Source organism: Myodes glareolus, chromosome 12 (assembly GCF_982192425.1).
Source record: "Myodes glareolus chromosome 12, mMyoGla1.1, whole genome shotgun sequence".
Classification (NCBI taxonomy): domain Eukaryota; kingdom Metazoa; phylum Chordata; class Mammalia; order Rodentia; family Cricetidae; genus Myodes; species Myodes glareolus.
In genome coordinates, this window is record NC_142037.1 from 14,339,449 (window position 1) to 14,366,077 (window position 26,629).

At 41.6% G+C, this 26,629-nt stretch overlaps 1 protein-coding gene and 1 long non-coding RNA gene across 9 annotated transcripts in view; both read left to right on the plus strand.

Moving 5' to 3' along the window:
- Ddhd1 (DDHD domain containing 1) overlaps positions 1-25,039 on the plus strand; it is a 73,037-nt gene extending 47,998 nt beyond the window's left edge. For 4 of the 8 annotated variants that reach the window (XM_085698474.2, XM_085698476.2, XM_048430033.3 and 1 more), the window contains 9 exons: positions 1,683-1,789; positions 5,165-5,271; positions 9,569-9,831; positions 11,750-11,825; positions 15,472-15,621; positions 17,399-17,651; positions 18,522-18,713; positions 20,980-21,063; positions 24,111-25,039. In XM_085698474.2, coding sequence (XP_085554600.1) covers positions 1,683-1,789; positions 5,165-5,271; positions 9,569-9,831; positions 11,750-11,825; positions 15,472-15,621; positions 17,399-17,651; positions 18,522-18,713; positions 20,980-21,063; positions 24,111-24,292 — 1,414 coding nt within the window. In that variant the 3' untranslated portion in view covers positions 24,293-25,039. The remainder of the gene's footprint in view (positions 1-1,682; positions 1,790-5,164; positions 5,272-9,568; positions 9,832-11,749; positions 11,826-15,471; positions 15,622-17,398; positions 17,652-18,521; positions 18,714-20,979; positions 21,064-24,110) is intronic. The other 4 variants (XM_085698477.2, XM_085698480.2, XM_085698478.2 and 1 more) reach the window with 1 other exon arrangement.
- LOC148120124 (uncharacterized) lies at positions 9,838-10,447 on the plus strand. The gene is made up of 2 exons (XR_015739382.1): positions 9,838-10,084; positions 10,180-10,447. It is a non-coding gene; the product is annotated as an uncharacterized LOC148120124 (long non-coding RNA).
- Positions 25,040-26,629: the final 1,590 nt, after the last annotated feature.

The following is a 26,629-nucleotide window of genomic DNA, read 5'->3' on the forward strand; positions in this document are numbered from 1 at the left end:
TTTTTATAGTCATTTGGGGAAATGAGGCCAATGAACTATATATTTGCAAAAATTTAGAAATTACTTGATAGTAATACTTTATTATTGAATAGATGTTATTTTAGAAAATATGCTATTTGGAGATAAGATAGTTGGGGATGTAGCTCAGTGGTGGAGCATTTACTTCGTGTGTGCAAGGTGTAACTCAGTGGTAAAGCAATTGCCTCAAACATTTGGAAGCCTGGGTTGAGTGTTTGTGTGAGAAATAAAATGGATCTGCTTTCGACTGTGAAAGGAAGGCCCGCCTGGGAAGGGACAGCAGGAGAGGAGCTTTCCCAGTGAACTCTGAGTGTCTGCATTAGGCTGTGCTCATCAGAATCCTATTGGGGTGGCAGAATTCATGTAACTGGCTAAAGGAAAGTTGTAAGTGCATCGATACCTTAGTTTTCAAAGTAAAAAATTGAAAATTGCGTTAGAAAGAAGAGGTAAAGGGGGCAGAAAGATTGCAAGAGCTGGAGGACCAGGAAGTCTTCTGCAAGACTTTGTCTTCTAGATATGACAGGGCAGCTGTGCACATGAAGCCTCAACAGTGAGATGACCTGAACAAGACCTGAACAGTGGCACCACCACTAGCCATGCTGGCATGGATGAGGAGAACCAATGGGGGGCCATCACTAGATGAAGAGCTACAGGCAATTAACTACTTCAGAGAGAGAAAAAATTAGTAACCCTCAGGATGAGTCCCCAATTGGTTATCCAGTGCCATGTGGTCATACCTGAAATTATATACATGCAAGCAACACTATAAACAGACTCAGCAGGTTGTATTTTTATATTTATTCTTCTGTATGTACATGTGTAACAATAATAATTGGCAAAAAAGAGGCCATGAATTGAGAGGGAGTAGGAAAGGAGAATACAGGGATATGAGAGGAGTTAGAGAGAGGAGAGGAAGGGAGAAGGAAATGACACAATTATGTATTAATTAAAAAGAAAACTTTTTAAAAGGAGATGAAATGAGATAATTTATGACTTTACACATGATATGTTGTTGCAAAAAGGAGCAGGCTGTGTTCCCGCTGAGATCCTGGCTCCCTGGCTAGCTTTACCTGAAATAACAACACACAAATTGTACTCATTTAATCACTGCCTGGCCCATTAGTTCTAGCCTCTTATTGGCTAATTCTCACATCTTGATTAACCCATTTCTAATAATCTGTGTAGCACCACAAGGTGGTGACTTACCGGGAAGATTCTAACTTACATCCGTCTCAGGTCGGAGAATCATGGCATCTGCCTCATTGCCTTCTTCCCAGCATTCTGTTCTGTCTACTCCGCCCACCTAATTTTCTGCCCTATTAAAAGGCCTTTAATAGTCTCTTTATTAACCAATGAAAGTAACACATAGATGACCTCCTACATCAATATGTAGAGATGAACAAAAACATGGATGTGTTCATTATGTTCTTGCATCCCTGAAGAACTATGTCATTTAGAATGTAGTGTAGGTGGGAGCATCTGAAGTCCTGCGTGACAAATAGGAAAGTAACTGAGTATAACCAGCTTAGTGTCACAGTCAGTGGGATACAGCTGGACAGAGCTGCCAGGAAATGGAGGCGTTACAATGAGAGATACTTACACCATGTAAAGACATTCATGAAGTTACTCTCAAAAGTTTTTCTTACATTTATTTATTTTTTTAGGATGAGAGAGGCTGCAAGAAAAATAGAAGAAAGGCATTTTTCCAACCATGCGACACATGTTGAGTTCCTGCCTGTTGAGTGGCGGTCAAAGCTTACTCTTGATGGAGGTATATTCTGTTTGGAAATGGAATGATTTTAGCCAATTACAAACCTTTACTAGAGTAAATACATGGTTTTAGAAATATTTTTATTAAGAACAAAGTCTTGGTCGTGTTCAGCAGCATATATCTTTAATCCCAGCCCTTAGGGGTGGGAGTAGGGCTAAAGCAGTTGGCTCTCTGGCTGATATAGCAAGTTCCAGACCAGGTGGACACACACGCACACACATAAAATCTGTTTTAAAATTGTCTGAGTATATTCACTTTGGTTCCTGATTATTTAAGAACATCCTTGAGGGAAAAAAAAAAAAAAAAACCTGATTTTTTAAAAATTGACAAAATTGACTTGTGTCTTTGGACTCCCATGTGGACTTCACAGATAACATGTTTGTGGGTGTCCTTTGTGATCTGGAGGTAGAAGAAGGAGATCTAGGTCTGTGTAACAGTAATGCCCACCTTCGTCTCATTGGCACCCTGCCCCAGGTGCAGCCACAGAGTCTTCCATGTCTGTGTTATTATCTCCTAGTTAGCAACATCAACTAGAGCACTGCACTCCAAAGTGGCATCAGGAATTGTAATGCACTTTTACAAAATAAATATGTCATAGTTAGGGTTTCTATTGCTGTGAAGAGACACCACGACCACGGCAACTCTTATAAAGAAAAAAACATTTATTTGGGGTATCTTACAGTTTCAGAGGTTTAATCCATTATCATCATGGTGGGATATGGTGGCATGCAGGCAGACATGGTCTGGAGAAGTGGCAGAGTGTCCCACATCTTGACTTGCAGGCAACAGGAGGTGAAATACAAGCCTGGGTGGTATCTTGAGCATATAGGAGACCTCAGAGCCCACCCCAACAGTGACACTCTTCTCCAGCAAGACCACACCTCCCTTCAGGGGACATTTACTTTCAAACCACAAAGTAGCTAAATACTAGTGACCAAGGAAGATGTCTCAGCAGTTATGGTGCATATATAAAGTTCCATATTTGCTGTGGGATAATGTTCTTGTACATTATAGAGATTTATCATCCTATTAGTTTAATAAAATGCTGGTTGGCCAGTAGCCAGGCAGAAAGTATAGGTGAGGGTGACCAGACTAGGAGAATTCTGGGAAGAGAAAAGGCAGAGTCAGTCACCAGCCAGATGCAGAAGAAGCAAGATGCGATGCCTTACTAAGAAAAGGTACCAAGCCACGTGGCTAAACACAGACAAGAATTATGGGTGAATTTAAGTCATAAGAGCTAGTTAGTAATAAGCCTGAGCAGTAGGCCAAACAGTTTATAATTAATATATGCCTCTGTGTGTTTATTTGGGACTGAATGGCTGTAGGACTGGGAGGAACAGGAATTTCCATCTACACATATAGTAACACTGGACTTTTCTGGCTCACCCAAGTAAATGCCAGGAATGTAGACAACAGGATGGATTAACAGTTCCTAAACCCTTGAGCCTGTAGTTCTGGCTAAGTTCACATTGCCATGATACAATGTGAAACAGTCTCACCTTTGTAGCCCAGATGGCCTTGAACTCACAGTCCTGTCTTAGCCTCCTGAGCCCTAGGATTCTGGGAATCACCTACTGATGATTCAGTCCCAAATAAACACACAGAGGTTTTGATAGTTTTGAAGGTATTAAGATAACTGAAAGAAACCAACCAGAAAGATCTTGTGTTGTATGCTTTTGTTCATTTAACTAGAAAAAACAAAACTACAGTCACAAAGAACAAGCCAGTGACTGTCAGAATTTAAGGGAGGGGAGAGAACTGTTTAAGTCAGAACAGTTCTTTGTCCTCATCACAGCATTTGTTGCATAAAACTGTGCAAGTATTAATATTCACAATCAGCTTGACTCTATAAATTTCCAAGTAAAAGTATGGTATAGCAAATATCAGTGTACTCAGGTAGTGAAAGAGTAAAAAGCAACTAAGATGTCCATCACTTCCTGTCTCTGCAGTGCAGTAACATGAGAACGGAATGATGGGCATCAGAAGTGTAAAGCACCCGTTCTGATTTACAGGTTTCATGTTGTCTGCTCAGAATACATAAAACTACACAGAAAAATAGAACTGATCATTTTCTCAAAGTCATGATGTAGAGGATTTATGTGCAAGATAATTGCTTTTCTATAGACCAGCAACAAACAGACAACATAAAAAATATAAGACCCCAAGAAATAGCTCAAATATGCAACTTTACTTAAAATAAAGTATAATTTTAAATAACTTAAATATGTATATTTGGATTTTAAAGTCTAAGAACTATTAAAATATAGGAAAACTTAAATGCAAAGATGATTCTCTCAGATTAGATGATTGAATGAGTATTCTAGAGATGCTAACTCCCAAAACGATCTCTAGATATTCACAGAACTTGGTGAACTGACTGTAAAATGGTTGTAGGACAGAGGGCCCAGAGTAGCCAAGAACCGAGAGTTCTTGAGGAGAGTCATGTCTTCCTCAGCTGCTGGAGCCATTTAACTTCTGTGATTTAAACACTTTAATGTTGGGACAAAGCTGGGCCTATAAACCGGTGCAGCCCAGCACGTGCGTGTCTCACCCATCTGTGCTAATGTGGAACCTAAGCCACAACAAAGCAGTGTTACAGCCCAGTCATGAAAGGATTGCACTTTGAATGTGCATGGAAGCTGATAATCCTGTTGGGGGTGGGGGGTTAAAGTGATGTCTGCTTTATATATCAGCTGGACCAAAGGCTTAACATGAAGGCCAACACTTTAGAAAATATTTGGGAGACTAGTTCAGAGTAGAGAGGAAATCCTAGTCTTTATCATGGTGCCTTTCAGTCCTTACCACACTGTACTAAAGTACAGAATAAATAGGAATTAAATAATGTGAGCCAGTGCAGTGGCTTGTCCTTGAATGAAGTCCTGAGGCTCTGCCCTCCTGTGGTTTAGCATTGTCATTGCTTCTGCGTCTCCAGTAGTTCCAGTTGGTAAGATTTGTGCACACGCTTTTACACCAATGTTGTCCTGTTTACTGAAGCCCATTGCTAACTCATTTGTCTTTGTGTTTATTTATGCTTTGACAATGCTTGCCCATAGAGCTATTGGTTCACAAGAGACAGATAGATATGAAGCATAGGAAAAGTCTTATTTATTCCTGGTTTGTTGTTAGCCGTGCCCAGGTGTGCCAGATGGGCATAATTTGGGCTGGGTAAATAGGGCCAAAAATTTGTTAATAGCCTTCATCCTCTAACATCCCTTTTCTTTTTGTTGTCTTTTACTTTTTGTTTTATCTTGGATATTTTGCGAGAAGGAAAGGTCCACGCTAATGTTTATTACTTAAATATTAAGTTACTTTCGGAAATGTGATTTTTCCCTGGAGCCTTCTGTAAGTTTGATTTAGGTTTTGTTTTGTTTGTAGACACTGTTGATTCCATTACTCCCGACAAAGTGCGAGGCTTGAGGGACATGCTGAACAGCAGTGCGATGGACATAATGTACTACACGAGCCCGCTTTACAGGGACGAGGTAAGTACTCTGACCATTTTGGCATGTTAGGTGTGCTGTATAGTAACATCGGCCTTTTAATAGTGAATGTGGTCAGATTCAGGCCAAGTCCTCCCAGCATTTCCCAGAGAGGCCTCGTAAGAGCATCTGCTCGGTGCTCCTGAAAAACACAGAGGAAGCAGAGCTACAAAGAGAGACCTTGTCTCAAAACAAGGAGAGAGGTACATGGTGGTTCACACTGAAAGCCCAACACTCAGGAGCCTAAGACAGAAAGATTGCCATGATTTCAAGACCCCTGTGAACCACAGAGTGACGCCCTAGCTCAAAAAAACAAGGTAGAATAATAAAAATAGCATAATTATAAAGTATATAGGGACTAGGAATGAAGGTATTCTGAGCTCATGATTTATAAAATGTGCTTATAGGTATTTTATATATGTATGTATATATGTATATGCAGATGTTTGTGTTTACATGCATACATTTCCCAGCAGTGTTCACTGAAATAGCCAAAAACCAAGGATTCCCCTTATCGCACTGAGCACACAACACCCAGATGTTTGTAGTGCCTTATTCCCCATAAAGAAAAATTACAATTCCTTGTGAATATAGCTGATTCAGAGGCCAGAACAATTTGTGACAGAAACTAAAGAAATGTTCAAAAGAATAATGGCAGGTCCCAAGGATCGGAGCTAGAGAACCGTTGCAGTCGGCTGAATCTGAACCTGTCTGGACCAGAGTGGCTCACTACAGGAATTATTAGTGCTTTGACATGGGCTACAGTAATGGCAATGCAGTAAAGGATTGTAAACCAACTTTTTAAAACTTTCATTTGTATTGATTATAATTTGAAAAATTGACTGGATAGTGGCTCTGTCCCTTGCTTTTAGTAGAACGGTAAAGCTAACTGGAGCTGCACAGTAGGCGTTTAGTGCTGAGTGTAAGGGGCTGGGCATGTTCATCAGTGAATGTGAAGTTGAGGGCAGCGTTGTTTAGGAGCAGGCTAATTGTGTGCATCCCCGCAGACTGCTCCCTGGTCTGCAAAAGAGGAACGGTAATTACACACAGGAGAATTCAGGCAGCGTCTATCCTGGGTTTTCCCACGGGACAGGTGGACATTGTGAGCCTTTGAATATGATACCCAGTGGAGGATGCAGCATCCCCTGTGCAGCATCATAATTGTGAGGAAATACCTGAAAAACGCAAACAAGGCATGGGACTGGTGCTGTATTCTTTTCTATTGTCAGTGCCATAGGAGACAGTAATTACAGGAATTCCCGATTACTGGGGGCGAAGAGATCTGATAAAGACTGTATCCCATTTCCTGTTGTCCTGTAGTAGATGAGGAAGCTGCAGGAATGGATGACAGAGTTGGGTTGTGGTGGTAGATTAGATAAAATATATCCAGGTAATGCCATGTGGCACAAGTAATGACACTAGAAATATTCCTAGCATTGGGAAATATAATGAAGCATTAAGAGATAAAAGATGACAGTGTATATACTGTATCCCTCAAGTAATTGCCAGAGATTTTGGGAAAGTGTGTGATTGCATATTTACAGAAGCAGAGAGAATAACTAACACAAGTGTGATAAACGCTAACAAAAGATAACACATGGGCTTTCTTAACTTTGTGTTGTGAGGAGGGGAATGTGGTTCTGAGTGCAGGTGCCTGTGGAGTCCAGGCATTGGCTCCCTCAAGCGTTAACTGCTGTGAGCCACCCTAGGTGAGTGCTGCGAACTGTGCTGTCATAACTCCTGAGCCAGCTCCACCATAGACATTTGATTTTTTTGTATTAATTTTACTTTGTAACATTTTATATTTTCAAATAAAAAGTTGAGAAAACAAAATATTCAAGTTAAGGGGAAAAACAGTTTTCTAGGTCCATCCCCTAGAGGTTGTGATTCACTTGGTCTGAAATGAAGCCTGTGTTTATATTTTAAATTAACAGTTCTAGGTACTACCATCGGGGAATCTGGGTACTGCTACTTAAAGCATTATGGAGAAAAAAGGAATGCGTGCGTAGTAAGCCGTGTTTCTTGCTCGCTCACTCACTTGTTTACAGAAGGACAGTCTGTAAATTAAAAATCCCTCATATCGGGGCCAGATGTGGTGCAGCAGTTAAGAGCACTTATTGCTCCTGCACTGGACCCTGGTTCGGTTCCCAGCACCCACACGGTGGCTCACAACCATTGTGACTCCAGTTCCTGGGAATCCTGACCCCTCTTCTGACATCTTCCAGGCACATTTGATGCACAGACATGTATGCAGACAAATCATTCATAAAAAATAAAATAATGAGAATAAGCGGCAATCCCTGCTGTTACTCTCTCACATAGACACTAAATAATCAGTGACTGGGAGCACATGGCCGTGTCCTGTGGGGAGGACCTTTGCAGTAGCAGAGCTGCCTCAAAAGAGTGGACACTCCCTTCAGCATGGAAACAGGAGACCGGGTGGACGCTGAGCCACCAGCAGCCAGGGTGCCACGGGGGGTACTCTCGTCTCCACAGGGGTTAATTTAGCTCACCCCTTAATCTCTTGACTCTGAGATTGTTTCTCAAGAGAAAAACCCTAAGTTTGTTAATGGTCACCAAAGAGCCAGGGTTAGAGGAACAAGGCTGTGTGTCAGCTATTCCTTCTTAGGTCACACTTTCTGAGGATTGTGTTTTTAAAATATGTGAAAATTGTGTCCTTTTTTGCCAGTGTACAGAAGTACTTCTGTGTTTACCTGGTATAAACCTTAGAATCAAGACCTTCATAAGTCAATAGTAGTAGAGATGAGTCAGTGTCTACTGCCCAAGCACACAAACGTCCTGGATTCAATCCCAAGCAAAACACTCCCGTGCCCTTTCTCTGTAGCTGCTGCTTGGATTGTAAGGAAGGAATTTTTTTTTTATCTTACAGATTTTTAATACTGTAAGAGATAACTCCAGCTGTAATTCTACAGCTCCCTTAATGAACAGTACACAGAGTGACATTGCATGGCGTACTCTTTAGTTCTGGAGTTTTGTCTACAGCCCAAGTCTTAAAAGACTTTTATATTCATTTTTCCTTGAACTAGTAGTTTCTAAAGTAGGATTCTCAGGATAGATAGCACCACCAACATTTTCCAGGAATGTGTTACAAATGCAGATTCCCAGGCTCTCCAGTGCCTCTGAGTCGAGAACTCGGAGCCAGAGCCCACCAGTCCACTTGCAGCAGTCTGCCCAAGAGATCCTGATCCATGTGAGAATTGGAGGACAATTGCCACTGGAGCCGGGACTCTTTTCCTCTCTGTGTTCATTGCCAGAATATACTGCATCAGACAGATCACATAGTTCCAATAGCTCAAATTAGCCTCAGTGTTTTAGTGAACTCTAAGATGTCAACAGTAGATACCAGGGCTTCATGCATACATCACTGAGCCCACCAGTCAAAGTACAAGAGTGAATGCTAGTTTATACCATCGGGTGTAAGATATTCAGTAGCAGCTGATGGGAGTTTGGTTGTCTCTTGATATAACATGACTTTAAAATAGAAGCTCTATAAAAACAAATATATCAGAGAAACAGCTGGCTTGTTAACTAGTGAGGTAAAATGAATAAAAACTGAAAATTTATAATCAAATAGAAGAAACAGTAAGGAGAGAGAACTGTGCTAAACTTCAGGGTTCAGGACAGTTTGAGAGATAAAGTAGCCTTCTTTGTGGGTTTGGGGAAGGTGGTTATTTCGGTAGCTTCCCAAAGATGAAGTACTGAGCTGCTTCACGTTGAGCTCAGTCACTGAAGTCATCTTTTGTTTTTTTGTCAACAGCACGATGAGATGTAAACTGTGGAGGTCTCTGGTGACTGTTCCATGCAGGAGCTTCTTACTACATAGTCTATCTTCAGTGTATCTGTTATAAACTTACATTCCTCTAAAAATGTTACTATGACTAAAGCTGACTAAAGCCAACTCAGTGAAAATTTAGAATTGATAGACAATAAATTGCCGTGAAGTAGAAATTTCCAGGGGTCTTTGGAGATCTTGTTAGAATCCAAAAGCAAATTTTTCCTACCTGTGGGACATTTGGCTCGTGTAATTTACTGAACGCTACTAGAGGGTGGGTCTTGATGAGGGTCTCTGCCTGGGGTGATGAGACTCTGGTGATGAGGCGGTTTGTAGCATGTGTACAGACCTGCATTCCTGTATCTTTTTAAAGCACCTGAGTAATTTAATAACCTGTTTATATTTCAGTAATCATGTTTGTTTTTCTTAATGCATTTGCATTTAGAAATAAAGTTTATAGCCCTCAATGAAAAATCTAATATGATTGTATTTTCTTATTTCAAACAGCTAGTTAAAGGCCTTCAGCAAGAGCTGAATCGATTATATTCCCTTTTCTGTTCTCGGAATCCAGACTTTGAAGAAAAAGGGGGTAAAGTCTCAATAGTATCCCATTCCTTGGGGTGTGTAATTACTTATGACATCATGACGGGCTGGAACCCAGTTCGACTCTACGAGCAGCTGCTGCAGAAAGAAGAGGAGCTGCCTGACGAGCGGTGGATGAGCTACGAAGAGCGGCATCTTCTTGATGAACTCTATATAACGAAGCGACGGTAACCGTCCCTAGGTTCTGAGAGCCTTGGAAACGCCTACCAGAATTGCTAATGTTCTTAAGAAAATGCCTTGGGTCTGGAGAAATGGCACTGTGGTTAAGAACACAGACTGATCTCTCAGAGGCTGCTCACAACTCCTGTCCCTCCAGCTCCAGGGAATCCAGTGCCTCTTCTGTGCTCACACATATACACAGAACAAGCACAATTATAGTTAAAATTCTAAGTAAAAAAAAAGCTTTATGCTCTGTTCAAGGTATAGATTATTAGATAACATCCCTAACCGATGTTAAATTCTAGTTAAATAGTTAAAATTCTAAGTAAAAAAAAAAGCTTTATGCTCTGTTCAAGGTATAGATTATTAGATAACATCCCTAACCGACCTGTAGGTTATTAATTTTTATACTTTTATTACATGCATTTTTCCACAGAATAATTTCATCTTCCTCCATCTTTGCTCACAGTTTGTTTCCCCTGTCTGCAGTGTGTAATCATTTGTTTCGCTGGTCTGTACCTTTTTTCTGAAAATAGTTTTAAAACTTTGTTACTCTTGGCCAATTATTTTACATGTTATCTCTTAACAGTTATATAATATATAATTATAAGCAGATTTAACGACCCTCTTAGCATCCTTTAACTCTGTGCTACATTATCATCTTAGGTGACACTTGATTCACCATCTTCCTCCTCTAACTGATACAAGTTTACAACGGAAAACACTGATTCTCATAGTTTAGCATTTTATACAAACTGGGCTAACTGACAAAATGTTTACTCAGAAATCATTGGCTTTGTTTTACTTTTAGAGTAGTTGTCTCAGGATTTGACTTATTTGGTGCCGTAGACATAAATATTATGATAACAAAATGATTATTAGTCTCGGAAGAAAATGACATTTAGCAGGTGTGGTGGCACACACCTTCAGTTCCAGCCTCAAGAAGCAGAGGCAGGTAGATTTCTGAGTTTGAAGCCAGACTGGCCTTTAGAGCTAGCTCCAGGACATCCAGGGTTACAGAGAGAAACCCTGTCTCAATAAACATAAAAGAAAATAAGTTTGACAATCCTCAGAGCAGCGAAAACTTTGAGTGGACCAGAATTTGATCCTCAGCCCCGTTGTCAGTCCACAAAGTCACCTGCTGCCCCAGCTCCAGGACACCCAGCGCCCTCTTCTGGCTTGTGTAGGCACGCCATTCACACTTATCAACATGTACACACTCATGATTCAAAATAAAGTCACAGAACACTTAAATCCTTTTTTAAAAAATGTAATCATGGTAGCGCAAGCTTGTAATCCTAGCAGTTAGGAAGTAGAGCTAGGAGGATCAAGATTTCAAAGTTAGCCCAAGCAACATGAGACTGTCCAGAATAACTAAGAAAATGCTTACATATGTAAATGAGTAAGTCTGTCTGAGAAAGAAATGTAAGCGAATGCATTAGATGTGAGCAGAGCTGGAGTGTAGTAAAGCAGGGGACGCAGGTGTCCTTCGTGTGCTCAGCAAATAAAAGTGGGTGGGGCAATACAGTGAAAACACCTACAAAATTCATTACTAAATATTGGTAAGGAAGAGACATTTTTTTAAAAAGATTGAAGAAGAGAGTATAAAGTATAATTTTTAAAGCAACACAGGCAGGCAGGTAGGTAGAGAGAGAGAAAGAAGCGAGGAGAGGTAGGTCGGTAATTTTATATGTGTATATATATATATATATATACACGCACACACACACACACACACACACACACACACGTGTCGTAAGAAGTGCCTTTGCAGACCTTGAGCAGTACAGCAGGAACATTGATTAAACATTGTCATAGATGGGGTCAGTGTGAGAGCCATCATTGCTTCCTAAAGTAGTAAGCCTCTAATACATGATGATCTGTAGTGAAACTCAATGTGTGTGTGTGATCTCATGCTGCTCCTAGGCTAAGGGAAATAGAAGAACGGCTGCATGGATTGAAGACGTCGTCCATAACACAGACACCTGCCTTAAAATTTAAGGTAAGACAAGAGATCAGATTCTCATCGTCTTCATACTTTCTGAACATTTGAATATGGTGTCATGAAAATGTAGTCAAATGAAGGCTTCGTCGTGATTGGTTCTATACTGTGTGCTTGGACACTTGCTCCAAAGAACAGCATGGGCGAGGTGGTTCTCCTCCTGGGGTCTGGCCGCACACAGCCCTTAGCAGTGTGCAGAGCAGCAGTGCACTGGAGAAGTGGCTTTCCTTCTGTCTGCAAGGCTTTAAAAGGATGAACTCTTGTTCTTTAGCTCGGTTTACATTTGGCTAAGTCCAAAGAGAAAATAAAAGCAAGGAGAGGAAAAGTTGAGACAGATGTGTGGCGTTTACTATTTAGAAGGAACAAAATGTATGATCCGCAGCAAGAAGGAAATAAAAGGAAGTAGGAAGGCAGGAGTTCAGGGTAGGAAACTGTGTGCTTCAGTTTATGAAGTTTAGAACAAAGCCCAAGACAAGACTGCCAGGGTCAGTTTGACTGGCATTGTCAGGACGTGGCAAAGGGCTGTGAGAAGAGGAACTGCCATCTGCTTGAGAGGGCAGAGTGAAACTAGGTTTTAGATGAGTTAAAACGGTGCCCTAGTGAACCTAAGAGACAACGTCAATGCTGTCCGTGCTCTGGGAAACATTCTCTCCTGCAGTAGTAAAGAGAAGGGTGCGTGGGCCTCTGCATGCGCGGTCCATGTCGTCTCACACAGGAGCTTGGCGTGCGTCCTCAAGTGTGGGGTGACTTCTTTAGCTAGTATTTTTGTGAATGTGGGTGAATGCCTATATGAATATGTATAAACCATGTGTGTTCCTGGTGCCTGAAGATGCCATAAGAGGATACCAGATCCCTGTAACTGGGACCCCCACACTGTTTCTCTGTTAACATATACCGTTTCAAAACCAAGTTGTTGAGCTGGGCTCATAACTCAGTGGCAGAGTGCTTGACCAGCGTGTACAAGGCACTAGGTTCAATTCCTAGCCCTGTGTGGGCAAGGGTGTGGTGAAATGGTAACGTTGAAACATCCATTTAAAGAATATGGTCTCTGGAGTTATCTTAATCAAGAATTTAAATACCAGCACTGCCAAACATAATTAATGCTAAATGTATAAATGTATCTGGTAGATAAAACTATTTTTTACTAAAGAATTGGGTAGAACACATTAAGTATATTATGATCTTAGATTCAGTACCACATGAGTAGAACCTGTGCATATAGTTGGGTTTCTTCTGATGCAAGTCATGCATAGCTTAATAAAGACTCCTCATTGTTATTTAGAGGGAAACATAGAAATTGAGAATTTAAGAAGAATATCGAACCTGGTGAGTTTTACTTGGGACTTAAGGGGTCAGGAAGAGACAGACATTTTTCTGCATGGATAACCAGCAGAAAGATTGACCTTGAGGATGCTGATGTCCATCCTGTTGCACTTGACCATTGACCTTCAAAACCAGGAGAAGAGGAGCAGTGACAAGCGTTGTGTGCAGCGTGGACAGTGAAGCTTTGCTCTGGTTGTGATTTTTGTATCTAGTTAGCACTATTAGCCAAGGCATGTGATAGTTCTGAACTCAGCTGGTTACTCATCTCTGAACAAGAAAGTTCCTTTTTGTCTTCAGAATTCTTTGATGGGGGTTGGTGAGATGACTCCACAGGGAAAGGGGCTCTGCAAGCCTGGTGACCTGAGTTCAATCCCCGCAACCCTCATAAAGGTATAAGGAAAGAATCAGCTTTACAGAATTGTCCTCTGACCTTCACATGTTTGCCATGGTACACACGTGCCCCCTCATACACATCATACATGTCCACACATGATATTTTAGTGTTTCTTATTATTTGATAGTCATAACAGACTGAGAGAACAGTACCTTTGTGTTTGTCATACTGCAGCCATCATAAACAAAATGATATGGAAGAGATGACTTACCAGATGGTTGTGAAGTGACTGGACATCTTGCACAGAATGTCATAGCTTCCTCTTGTCATTTATATTTTATATTTTATATTAAATTTTATATTATTTTTATATTGGGTACCTGGTGTGAGTGTGCGTGCATGCCAGTATGTATGTGGCTGGTTCATGCACTTGAATCTGCAGGGTTAGTGTGTGTGTGTTTGTGTGTGGTATGCTTGAATATGTAACACGGGTGCCTGCCCTGTATACAGAGTGGTCAGGGTACAAAGTTTTCCTCTATCACTCTGCCTTTTTGCCTTAGGATAGAATCTCTCGCTGAACAAGAAACTTTCCATTCTGACGAGGTGGCTGGCTTGCAGGGTTTCAGAATCCTTTTATCTGCCCCACAATCTTGGGGTGACAGGATGCATAGCCGCACTCAGCTTCTTTACTTGAATGCTAAGAACATTAGAATTGGAGGCTGAAACCCTGTCGCAGTATGGTCGGGGTGGCAGATGAGGGTATGAGGACCAGAATCTTGACTTACCTACTGCCCTGGGTTCTGGTTCTTTCTCTCTCCCTTGTAGAATTCCCCTTCCTTCTGCTGACTAAATGTAGGTCGGTGTCTGGCTCTCCGTGTTCTGAGCACATCCTTGGCAAGCAAGAGTGACTGTCTTGGCCTCACGTGCCGTGACTACAGTGATGTCCATGCCGATGTGATGGTGGAGATACATTTCTGTACCCCTGCTCTAACTTTTCAGCCACACGTTACAGACATCTCAGACTTACCTATGAGCAAAAATAAGATCTGGGGACCATTTACTATGACAATGGAACTGCGTTGTTATGTCTCTGACCCATTCTTTACCATCTCCATGCCAAGCATCCTCACTCAGTCCTCGAATGTTCCCGTTATGAATGACAGCTGGGCCTGCCCTGCTTGAGATTATCTCTTGCCTCATTCCTTTCAAGAGATTTTCTTTTCCCAAATCAGTTGTTTCTCAGTTTCCTGGTGCATCTGCACACATTGCTACCAGGTTACGCTTCCCAGAGTATGGGCTAAGTGCTGTTCCTCACAGCCTAAAATATAAATGAAGGCTGTCTTCCTTGGATAGTCAGAGATCTGAGTGTTATCATCCCAAGTAGATTCACACACATGCACAGACATGCACACTTTTGTTTCAGTCTTTTCTCAAAAATCATCCAGTACCTTTTTCTCTCCTCTTAGTCCAAATGCGTAGCAGTCTTGTGGGTCAGTCTTCCAGCCTTGATACCCCAGTCTCAACTGTAGAAATCCTTACTCTCTTGTACTGGCCACTGCATGCCCTACCCTCTGTAAAGGCCTCAGAGTTGGCGGCTCCATTCTTCCATGGCACTCCCCCCACACTCCCATCAGCTTGGGAACAGTGGCTCTACCCCGCTGCTGGTCCCGACCATCACAGCACCTGGCGTAAAGGTGTAGTCTCTTGTCACCCTGACCAGGAACTAGAAGTGCAACGACATGCTTCCCCTCACCTCCCTCCTTGTCTGAGCTTTAACTTCTGCTATATTTTAAAATAATGAAAACCCCATTGGAAGTAAATTATTATAAAATCATTAATGGCTGGTATGTAATTAACAAGTGATATAAACAAAGCATATATACTTAAAACATATATACTTAGAGGTAATTTTATTGTTTGTATTTTATTATTCTGTTGAAAATAACACTTCACCGTTGTTTAAATTCAGGATGGCTCTTTTCATTTTAGGTTGAGAATTTCTTCTGTATGGGATCCCCACTAGCAGTTTTTTTGGCATTGCGTGGCATCAGACCAGGAAATACTGGAAGTCAAGATCACATTTTACCTCGAGAGATTTGTAACCGCTTACTAAATATTTTTCATCCTACAGACCCAGTGGTGAGTTTCACTGTGAGCTTCCTAGATCTCTAACTGTTCTCTATGAGTAACCTTGTCAGGGGCCATGAGCTAACAGGAGATTCATTTCTGACTCGAAAAGGTTGTGATTTTATTACTGTGTTGGTTCATTCAGAGTTCATGAAATAAAGTTTTAGAGAGGATCTCCTCTTATAACCCCTATCAGGGACTGGAAAGATGGCTCAGTTGTCAGGAGCACTTGGTGCTCTTGCCTGGGACCTAGGTTTGATTCCCAGCACCCATTTCAGGTGACTCACTACCTTCTGTAAATCCAGCTTCAGCAGAGCCCCCTTCTGGCTTTCATGGGCACTGCACACTTCCTTATGGTACACATACATATAACTCATAAGTAAGTAAATATTAAAAATACTTTCCTGCTTTAAGTGCTGTTTTTCTGAAGCATCGTCTAAAATTGAGCTGAGTCCACGGATCCTCTTCAAAGCATGAAAGGTAATATCATGCATTAGTTGAGTCAAAGTATAAAATGCTCGTTTTTTTTTCAATTTTTTACTATATTTGTTCTTTTAAATGTTTTTAAAGGTAAACACTCTGAGATCTTCCATGCTGTTGCAAATAGACACGTATTTTCAGACTGGAGTGGCTCTGTATTAAAGTGCTCGCTTAGTTTGCGGGAGGAACCTGGTTCTATTCCCCACTACACAGTGCAGAAATTTCCTTACATCTCGTTATGGAAAACAGTAACACACAGTAACACTATTTTAAACAATTGTCTGAAATAGCTTTTATGATAATTGTGTGAACTCTTTTGAAAAGCTGTTGCCAAATAAACATCGACTGATGGACTATTGAATTTTAGAAAGACCCATGTGTTTAAACTTCTAACTGCCTTGTCTAAGAGAAAACTCCCAACTGAAACGGAAGAGCTGAAAATAAGCTTCTGCTAGGATGGCAGCCTAAGTCTGTTAGAGGCTTGGATACAGAGTGCAGTCGTGGCAGTCACTGAGACCAGCGTGTCTGTACGTTCAGGTGTTTTTCTGCACACAAGAATTCTGTTTTCTTTGTACATCTCAAATTAGGCTTTTATGTGTTTGATTCTGGGATTTGAACCTAGAGCTTCAAGTGTCCTAAGCATGCATCTTGCTACAAGCTGCATTGTTTTTCCTAATACTTTCTTTAATGCTTCGTGTGGACCTTTGCTAGGCAGGTTTTGCAGGCATTCTCTTTTCCTCCCATGAGATGGCTCTGAGATTGTGTAACCCAACAGATGGCAAACCGTTAATGACAGTTAGTGATGGAGGTGGGAGTCTGTGCTACACCTCCAACTGGTGATTGACTCGTTGCTATAGAAGGAAGCCTTTGGTTGGCTTTCAAGTTAGGCTCTTTCTTATTAGAGTCACATGTTTGAAATCAAATATAACAAAAGATCTAAATATTAAAGACTAATCTTATTTTACTATATTTTGGGCTATCATCCACCACTTCAGCTTTGTGAGTCTGACATAAATCTTGTAAGATTATATCAGAATGTGGTAAAACTTAGTCCTTTTCACTGAAAATGATTTAATAGTTACCACTAATCAAAACTAACTCCAGTTTTTCTGTAATCTCATCAGTAGGAATATGTAATTAGACAACCACATATATTAGCAGTGAGAAATATGGAAGTATATTTTAAAGCCACTTTTTAAATTCTTGCTCTAAGATTTACTTACTCAACAGAACTTTAGGAGTAAATACTTTACTAAAATCCAGACATTTTGCATTAATGTTGTATTTCTTTGCATTTTTAAATATCTAGGCCTACAGATTAGAGCCATTAATTCTGAAGCACTACAGCAACATTTCACCGGTCCAGATCCACTGGTACAACACTTCAAATCCTTTACCTTATGAACATATGAAGCCAAACTTTCTCAACCCAGCAAAAGAACCTACCTCAGTCTCAGAGAGTGAAAACATTGCAAATATCCCGAGCCCTGTGACCTCCCCGGTGCTGTCACGGCGCCACTATGGAGAATCTATAACTAACATTGGCAAAGCAAGCATATTGGGTAATTTCTCTTGCTTCTTATCTATGAGTGTAAGCACTTAAGTTGAGGGTGGTTGGAAATCTGCTGTTAGAAAATTTCCAACTGTCCAGGCTTCCCTGCTGACTGAAGCAGAAGCTGTGATGTCCTCCAGTTACATTAAAGAACAGGAAACAGCATTCTGTCGCTCCTTGTAGTCTTGGCCCTGTGACTTACTGAGGGATCCTGAGAAATGTTTTTATTGCTTCACTTCCTCTTCTGCCTTCTGGTAGAATCTCCCCATCAGGATGCTTATGTCTTCTGAAAGTCCAGTCAAATAGTGTTTTTGCTTCCTAGACCAACAGGGGTATTTCATCTCCCTTTGAGTAACTACTTGTGCCAGCACAGAAATTGGGCATTCCAATAGCATACCCCTTGAATTTTTTCTTTGTTTCTGGCTCAGTGTCCTTTGTGTGAATGCCACAAGATGGCAGTATAAGTAGGCCTTACCCACCAAACTTGCTTACTATTTGACTTCATGCTCAAAGGTTATTAATGGCTTTTTATAGCATAAATTTAGTAAGACATATACCTCTTAATAGTAGGTATATGCCCCATGTCAACAACATGGGTCTTTTGTTAGAGGCTTTAATTTTGCCAAATACTTCCTTAACAATGAACATCTGGATAAAATATCATCTTGGTTGTATGTTTGTATATCTGTATTCCTAGAGTTTATACAGCTTTTCTTCTTTTAACCTTCATTCTTATTTAAAAACCTACAGTAGAAATTGGAATATTTTTTTAGGTCACCACCCTGGAGAAAAATGCCAATCGGCTATAATTATGGGTGGTGCTCTTCAGTGCACTGTGAGATGAATCAGCAGAGTGACTGCCCTATTCTGTGACATACAGGGGCTGCTAGCATTGGAAAGGGGCTTGGAGGAATGTTGTTCTCAAGATTTGGACGTTCTTCAACATCACAGCCATCTGAGACATCTAAAGACACAGTGGAAGATGAGAAGAAGCCTGTCGCTTCGCCTGCTACCACCACCGTGGCGACACAGACCCTGCCACACAGCAGCTCGGGCTTCCTCGACTCTGCATGTTAGTTCCTACAGTTCTCCTACAGCTTGTGTGCTTTCCTCTGTAGCTTAGGAGGGGCGGGAGGACAGGAATTCTGGAGGTCTGCATTCAGGTCTGGAAAGAATACTTTTTAGGAAAGTGTAGTTTTAGTGTCTACAGTGACAAGTTACTAGATCATTTTAACCAGGGCTCTCCAGCACAAGACAGTCTGTGGGGAAAGTGCCCCTAGCTTTTACAATGTGTATTTTTACTACAATCCCCAAGGTTTAAATTTCCCATTATCACTGTAGACATGTCCTGTATCTGGCCTTGAGAATTCTGAAACACTGCTGTCCTGCAGCTAAACACACACACATCCAACTTTATGAGCCCTCCAAAGCGGAGGCATGTTTCTATGTCTTCTGCTCCTGCTCTGGTTACCTAGTGCACAGAGGGATTTCTATGAGTAGATACATGTAACAGTAAGATGAACTTTATTTTTTAATCTTCCATAGCTGTGAAACACTAATCCATCAGTGAACGTTATTTTTAAGTGTCCAGCAGTAGCACTAGCACTTTGGGTATTCCCATTGGTGATAAGGACAGACAAGCTCTAAAGTAGCTGCTCCCTTTCTGCAGCTAGCAAGAGAAAATGACTGCTTTGGTCATCGGTACAGACTCCATTGCAGTTACTGGTAGCATTGTGTTCTTGCTGTGTCTGCCTCCCTGAATTTTGAAGTGAACAGCAACCAGAACAAGTCAAGGTGGCATCCTAGAGACTGCATGGTTCCTCCACACTCAACCTCCCCAGGGTGGATTAGCTTTAGGGCTGAGCATTCCTAATTGGGCCAGTGGCATTTTTCATTCCTTTCGAGTGCTAGATTTATGTTTGTGAGTCATTGGAACCATGTATAGACTATTCTTTTAGACTTTTAATATCTGTATAAAACTCATTTTCCTGATTTCTTACACTGAGTTCATTCATTTTGACCTGGAAACATGACTGTAAATATGGAAGCATTAGTGACATTCAGAAATCAAAACTGCTAGTTTCTGTAGGAACTCTGTGAGGTAGTATTAAGAAGTTGCAGTTCTCCATAGTTTTGCTACCGCAAGCTACCGGTGATGCTGATGAACAAGAGGGGGCATACTGGGGCCAGACTCTCCCTGCAACACTGGAGACCTCAGAAAAAGGAATGAACACATAGAGAATCTGAGCAAAGAAAATGGTTTTTTTTGTGTACATACTAGCGAACATGTCTCAGACGGTTGCAGAGCGACAGTTCTTCCTACCCAGCAGTCGCTTAGGTGCTCAGCTGGACAGACTCATCGCACACATTCCCTCAGACGTAGGCCCTAGTGTGTGCTGTGCATGCAGCCTGCACTCCTGCTGAGCTACACCCATGCCGTGTTGTGTCATGCTTCCATATAAATGCTTACCAGTCTTCATGTTAAATTCCAACCTTAGTCTGTACTATATCTGAGTTCATCTTGAGTCTTCCTGTAGTCATCTCTCAATAGAGACAGGACTGTTAAAATAATTAAAATCAGACCTATGGCAATAGGATTCTGTCTCAAGTCACTTGGAATTTGTCTCAGTAATCCTTGACTTGCCTCAGTAGTGTGTCCTGTGTAGTCCTGACTTGTATGTCATAATTGCTATCCTGCAATCCTGAAACTTCTGTCTCTTAAATCTTTCTGGAATTTGGCTGTTGTGATTAGGTGACTGAGCTTCCTTCCTCCCTTCCTCCTCCTCACATTGATTGCCTCAGCTCTTCAAGATAACCTCTGTTCTGACGCCACTGTCTTTGAGTCTCGTTATCTGAGGGTGAGGAGGACACAGACTGAATTCGTGACCACGTTTTCTCTTTGAAGAGTAAGTGTGTCAGTTGACCATCTTTATTTTCTCATCAAGTTGACACATCTTACTAGCGAGCCTTAACTTCTGAAAAGACCAGCTCATTTTAAAGTGTTTTATGGTTCCATTTCTTCCGTCTCTGTGTTCATAGCATGGTAAAGGGAAGGATCTGTGTTTGTTATGTCGCCTTCCGGGTGACAACCTGAATTAGCTCTAAGTTTGAGGAGTATGGAGCTATCACGGATTCTGACATTCACTGGAGATTGAGCTGTGCTTCTGTATTCCATGAAGGAGCTCTTCACAGAGACCTAGGGCGTGCTTCTTTGCGTGTGTGCCAGGCTCATCAGCTTACGTAGAAGGTTGCTCTAACGTTTTGGCCATTGCAACTCTGAAGGCCATTTTTAACCATCAGCCTCACCTTTACAGCATCTTGTTTGTTTTTTTTCACAGATTTCAGACTTCAAGAATCGTTCTTTTATCTCCCACAACTTCTTTTTCCGGAAAATGTAATGCAGAGTAAAGATGATAGCCTCGGTATGGTATATGCCAGGGGTGGTGCTCCGCACACTGTGAAACGGTCTGCTTTAGGGTCGGCCCAGTGAGACCTGGGATAGCCCCTGGAAGAGCAGCCGCAGTGCTGTCACTGCAGGCTGTGTACTTTCTCATCTTCACTTCAGATGTTAAGAAATACAGCACGCCTACGAAAGAAGACTTCAGAGACAGGAGGACGGCATTAGGCCCCTGTCTGTCTTCTTTATTGTCCTTGAGACCGCAGACATTCCGCTCTTCTTTTCATGTCGATGTAAAAAGGTTCCCTGGTACAAAGAACTGCATCGCTCGCAGTTGTCCTGATGTCTGAGGCTGACACTGGGCTGTGTGTCTGCCACAGCTGACAGCTCATCCTAGCGCAAGCACAGATGGCCTCCGCCAGGCTGGGTCATCTTAAATGCAGCAGTACTGATGCAGACACGTTCTCAGTCTTCCTTTCCAGCACTCCCTATCTGCCACTAAGAACTGGTCTTACAGCTTACAGTTCTTTTGCTGACCGATTTCTCGCTCCTTCTATAGTTTCTCTCTCTTTCATCTTTTTCCTACTAGTAGTGGATTTTATCTTTGATGTTAAAAAATGTGTTCATGGTTTTGTTATTTTAGCCACCCTTAATTTTTCATACATCTTTTTTCAGTTATCAAAACCCATATTACTTGATACTCAAACAGTGTTTGATTATAACGTACTGGGTCCTTTTTGGCCTCCAGAACAGTTTATATTGACCTGACTCAGTGAACTCCCTCAAGAAGTCACCTAAGTATCCCCAGCCACTAGTCATATAGCCTAACGTTTCCCAATAAATAAATAAATAAATAAATAACTTGGTTGGGCTGGAGAATAGCTCAGTCAGAAAAATCCTTGCAAGAGAAACTGAGTTCAAGCCTCAAAGCCCACTCTTTAAAAGCCGGGCATGGTGGTATATGTTTGTAACTGCAGTTTTGAGTGGGCAGAGATGGCTGAATCCCTGGCCCTCACTGGCCTGCCAGCCTGACCTAGTTAACACGCTCCAAACCAATGAGAGATGCTGTCTGAAGAAGCAAACAAAAAAGGCCAGCACTAGGGAATGACTCCCAGCATTGTCGCTCGGCCTGGATGCACGCTCACCTGCGTTCAACCACAGCTGCTTTCTCAGCTTTTTTCTCTCCACCTGCTCAGGATCAAGGTTCTGTTTGTTTTGAGCAGATTTTACATTTAGGTATTTGAAACATAGAAAAAGAAGAAAAGGTCATTTTCCTTTATTCTTCCCCCATGATCCCAGAAAGTTAGAAAAACTAGGAGAGTCTTACCACCTGTATTTCCTAACAAGTCTCAATGTGACAGAATTGAGACAGCAGGCCCACCTGCGCGCCCGAACCTGTTTTGGCCAAGAGCATATTGTCCAGCATTACACAGTGGTCCTGCCATGGAGCTCCTCTTTCCCTTGGAGAGTCTGTACAAAAGGAAGAGAGGAGAAGAACCCGGACCCACTCCTCTCCATTTCATCCCTGATCTTCCCACAAAGCCAGCAAGATGTGCAGGAACTGCACTGAGGACCAGCGGAAGTTTGAGACAGAGCACGCTTGTGGACGACAGCTGGCTGCCTAATTTGCATTGATTGCTCTAACCCTAGCCCAGTGATAAACAGAAAAGCACAGATGGAGCCAGTCTAGGTAGCAGCATAACTGCTGTTCCCAGAGGTGACAAGGATGACAAGGGCCATAGTAAATAGATAACACTTTATGAAAGCAGCGTTCTAGGACAGTGGTAGCACGTTAAGAATTAATTTCAGGCTGGATGGTGGTGGTGCACACCTTTAATTCCAGCACTCTGGAGGCAGAGGCAGAGGCAGGTGGATCTCTGAGTTTGAGGCCAGTCTGGTATACAAGAGCTAGCTTCAGGACAGCCAGGGATACACAGAGAAACCTTGTCTCAAAAACAAAATAAAACAAAATAAAGAATTAATTTCAGGACCTTAAAATCAAAGTGGAGCCAAGTAATTCCTAAAGCAAGAAAAATGATGACCCTTTAAGCTTAAAACATTATGCAGAGTGTTGAACTAAGCAGGAACATGCAGCATCATTTGAGATTGAATCCTCCCAGATCACACACTTGCCTCTTTTCTTTCTTTGTGACCTACTTCATCTTGACTTCTCATATCATGTTTGAGAATTCAGTTTTCTCATCTTCATATTCTGGTCTGGTGTGAGTGACTTTGCCTACAAATCTCATGTGAAGGCCCATGGAGTAAAAAAATAAAGGATTGGGGCATTCTTAATCCATATGGATTTCAGCAATTTTTGACTTATTATGGATTAATTTTATTTTAATTAAGTGAAAATTTTGAGTGAAAAGAACTTTGTAAAAGTTCTGTGTCGGTGTTTTCTGCACATCTTTTATACTCTGAGGTCTGTTACATTAGCCCATTAAGAGAGCCTAGGTCTCTTCGCTTTTTTCCAGTTTTGCGAGGACAGTTTGTGGGTTTTGGAAAGTCTTAATTGGAATCACAGAATTGTTTGAGGGCAGAAAATTATAGGTAAAGCCTATAATAAACTGGCTATTCCCTCCAGTTTAACTTTTCCTGCCACAATGGGCTCTTTTGAGTACTTGAATGTCACAGCACAGGCTAGACCCCACTAAATGCTGTAGTCTGAACTGTGTATGGCCCCTGCCTCTAAGGAATTCAGCCTAATGGGGTAGAACACTGTGGAGCTGTGAAATAATAGTAGTTAATTTTAGAAAACATTTCAGTGGTTGCTGTGGAGCATTTCCCCATTTCTCCGGGGATGCAAGAAGGTCTTCAAGGAAGGGAGATAGAAGTAGTCCTCTAGCTCCAGAAACGTGCCATGATAGCAAGCGTGTGTTTGTTGTTTCCTCGCTGTTCTTTGCTGACTTGAACAGTGGAGCAGAGCCCCCAGTAGAACCCTGACCGCTTTGACTTTTTACTGCCTCATAATTTAGAGTAAAGAGGGTGACATTTTAGAAATCATTTCCACCAGCCGTCTCCAGCCTTCCTCAGACACGTCATAATCTTATCTAACTCTTGTCTTTTCAGTGGAACTGGAGCACAGAATTGACTTTGAACTCCGAGAAGGCCTTGTGGAGAGCCGCTATTGGTCAGCCGTCACGTCCCACACTGCCTACTGGTCATCCTTGGATGTTGCTCTTTTTCTTTTAACATTCATGTACAAGCACGAGCATGGTAGCGACACAAAGCCCAGCCTAGATCCAATCTGAACTCTTGAAGGATATGAATGGCCCAAGACTTTTTTTTTCTGTTAAACTGTGTCAAGATATGGAGAGTTTAAGGTTCCAGTTTATTTTTAGGGCAAGAAATACTTTAATTTAAAAGCACTTTATTTTCAAAAGAGAACAAAACCACATTTTTAGTTCTAAAGAAATTATTTACTGTTTCTGTAATTTTGATTGTGAGTCTAGCAAAGCCCCTGCAAAGAATCAGCAGGCGTGGGGGGGCGGGGGGCTCCGGTGAGCGGGAAAGCAGCCATTGCAGTCTAGCTCTCCAGAAGGAGTCTAATACAATGTATCGACCTAAAGATGCTGTGACTCTAAGGTGGTCAGAGTTGAGTACATTCTGTGTGAAGACTACAGGGTGGCATCAAGGTGGCATTTTGACTTTGTGAAGGCTTCCATGTCCACAGTTACTTTGAAAGAAGAATATAACAAATTTAAAATGTTCTAAATTTAACTTGTTTTTTAAAAAATAACTAATGCTAAAAAGCAATATTTGAACTACTGTACTTATAATTTATTACCTCTAGTTATTTCAGCATATGAAACATTACCTTTTCAATGTTTCTTTTGAGCCACATTTATTTTGTATCGTGTTGAGGCCCTTCTCAGTCCGCCTTTGTACCTTTAGGTGACCAGATGATGCTGTGGCGTACTTCCAGGTTTGGGGGGGCTTTTGTTTGTTTTTGTTTTGTTTTGTTTTATTTTTCATTAAAAACATGGTTTTACACAGTACTAGTTCAATTTTTTTTTTATGATGTCACATGTACCTCAGAGAAAGCTGAGAGTTTCAACACAGGGACTCCACATTGGCATACTGCATTGAGTCTGTTAGAAAACACCTTTGGACTAGAGCATATGATGACTGAAATATATAAAAACCTGTGTGCCAAACAGCTAACACATGTGAAGGGATGTACTGCCACCATCCTTTAATATTTAACACTCTAAAGAAAACATGGAGACTTGGGCACAGGAAGCAACAGGTTTCCACAGTGCTTTTCATCTGGTATGCATTCTGTGCTGTGTGGACACTCCCTGAGGTAAGTAACACATGTTACCATGTCACATGTTTACATACTGAGGCACCAGTATTTGAAGTGCCTTGTATTAGGTTGCACAACAAATTGAGAGAGTTTGGATGAAAGGCAGACCGTCTCCTTTTCTGTGCTACTTAATGACTTCGCTCACGCGTGACCCTGAGTAGTCTGCAGATATGAGTGAGCTGGAGAACGGCTGAAGCCCAGTGTCACCTACAGATATATTCTGGACTCACTTAAGTGGCAGTAGCTATTCTTGCTATGGCCTACACTTGCCTCTGGGTGGCTCTCCCTGGGCTCCATACAAGGTGCTGTCTTCCTCCTGTGTAAGGAAGGGATTTGTAGCTGCGGGGAGCAGAGCCAGTCAGCCCACGTCTGCCCTGCTCTTTCCTCTGCAGGGTGGCAGAGCCCGTGACTTTCTGTGGCTGTTACTCCTCACCCTCAGCGCTGTCGGCTCATTGCTACCATTGAATTTGCTCTGTATGCAGCGCTATTTCTAGGGTTTAAGGATGGCAGGGCCATGTCTCCAAGTTCGTAGCTCCCAGAAACCCTTGCTGTAGAGACTTTTGATGACTGTTAGGAGATCTGAGGCATCGTCTTTTGAGTTTGGAGATTGCTATGAACTCAGGTCATTTTCTTTGCCTATTTATTTAGCAGGTCTCATTTAATTCTCAGGAAAATTAAACCCATATCTTCTGACTGTTGTTAAAGGTGGGTGAGCGTGCATTGAGTGTCAGCTGAAAGGAAAAGTTTGCTTGCTTCTCCTCACATCACAGACAGCTGGATTCACTGCTGGAGTTTATGTCAGCTGGAGAGAACAGGGTTCAAACCACTCTCAGTGAAAAGTGGATGTTCTGCATCTCTGGACAGCTGTTTCCGGTTTTAATTTCATCAATACCGATGCCGATTTTGGTTCTATAATTCTTGTCTCTCCATGTCTGCATGTAATCATGGGATATATTGGTGTATATACTAAAATAATATACAAAATATGTGTAATTCTGATTTGATTTAGAAGCTAAGTCAATTATCAAGTAACAGTTCACAGTTTTACTCCAGCAAGTACTAAACTGACCCCTAAAAGTCCTGATTTTGATACTAATTAAAATTCTATTCTCTACCCTGTGTTCATGCTGAGTCTCTTGAGTATTGATCACACCAACTTTTACTCAGTTAGGTTGGATAAGGAGACTATTTGGAGTTAAATCCTATTTTTCCTTTAAAATTGGCCTTCCTAAGGCTTTTTAGTCATAACTTTATTTTCAGCAGTAATTGCACTTTTCTT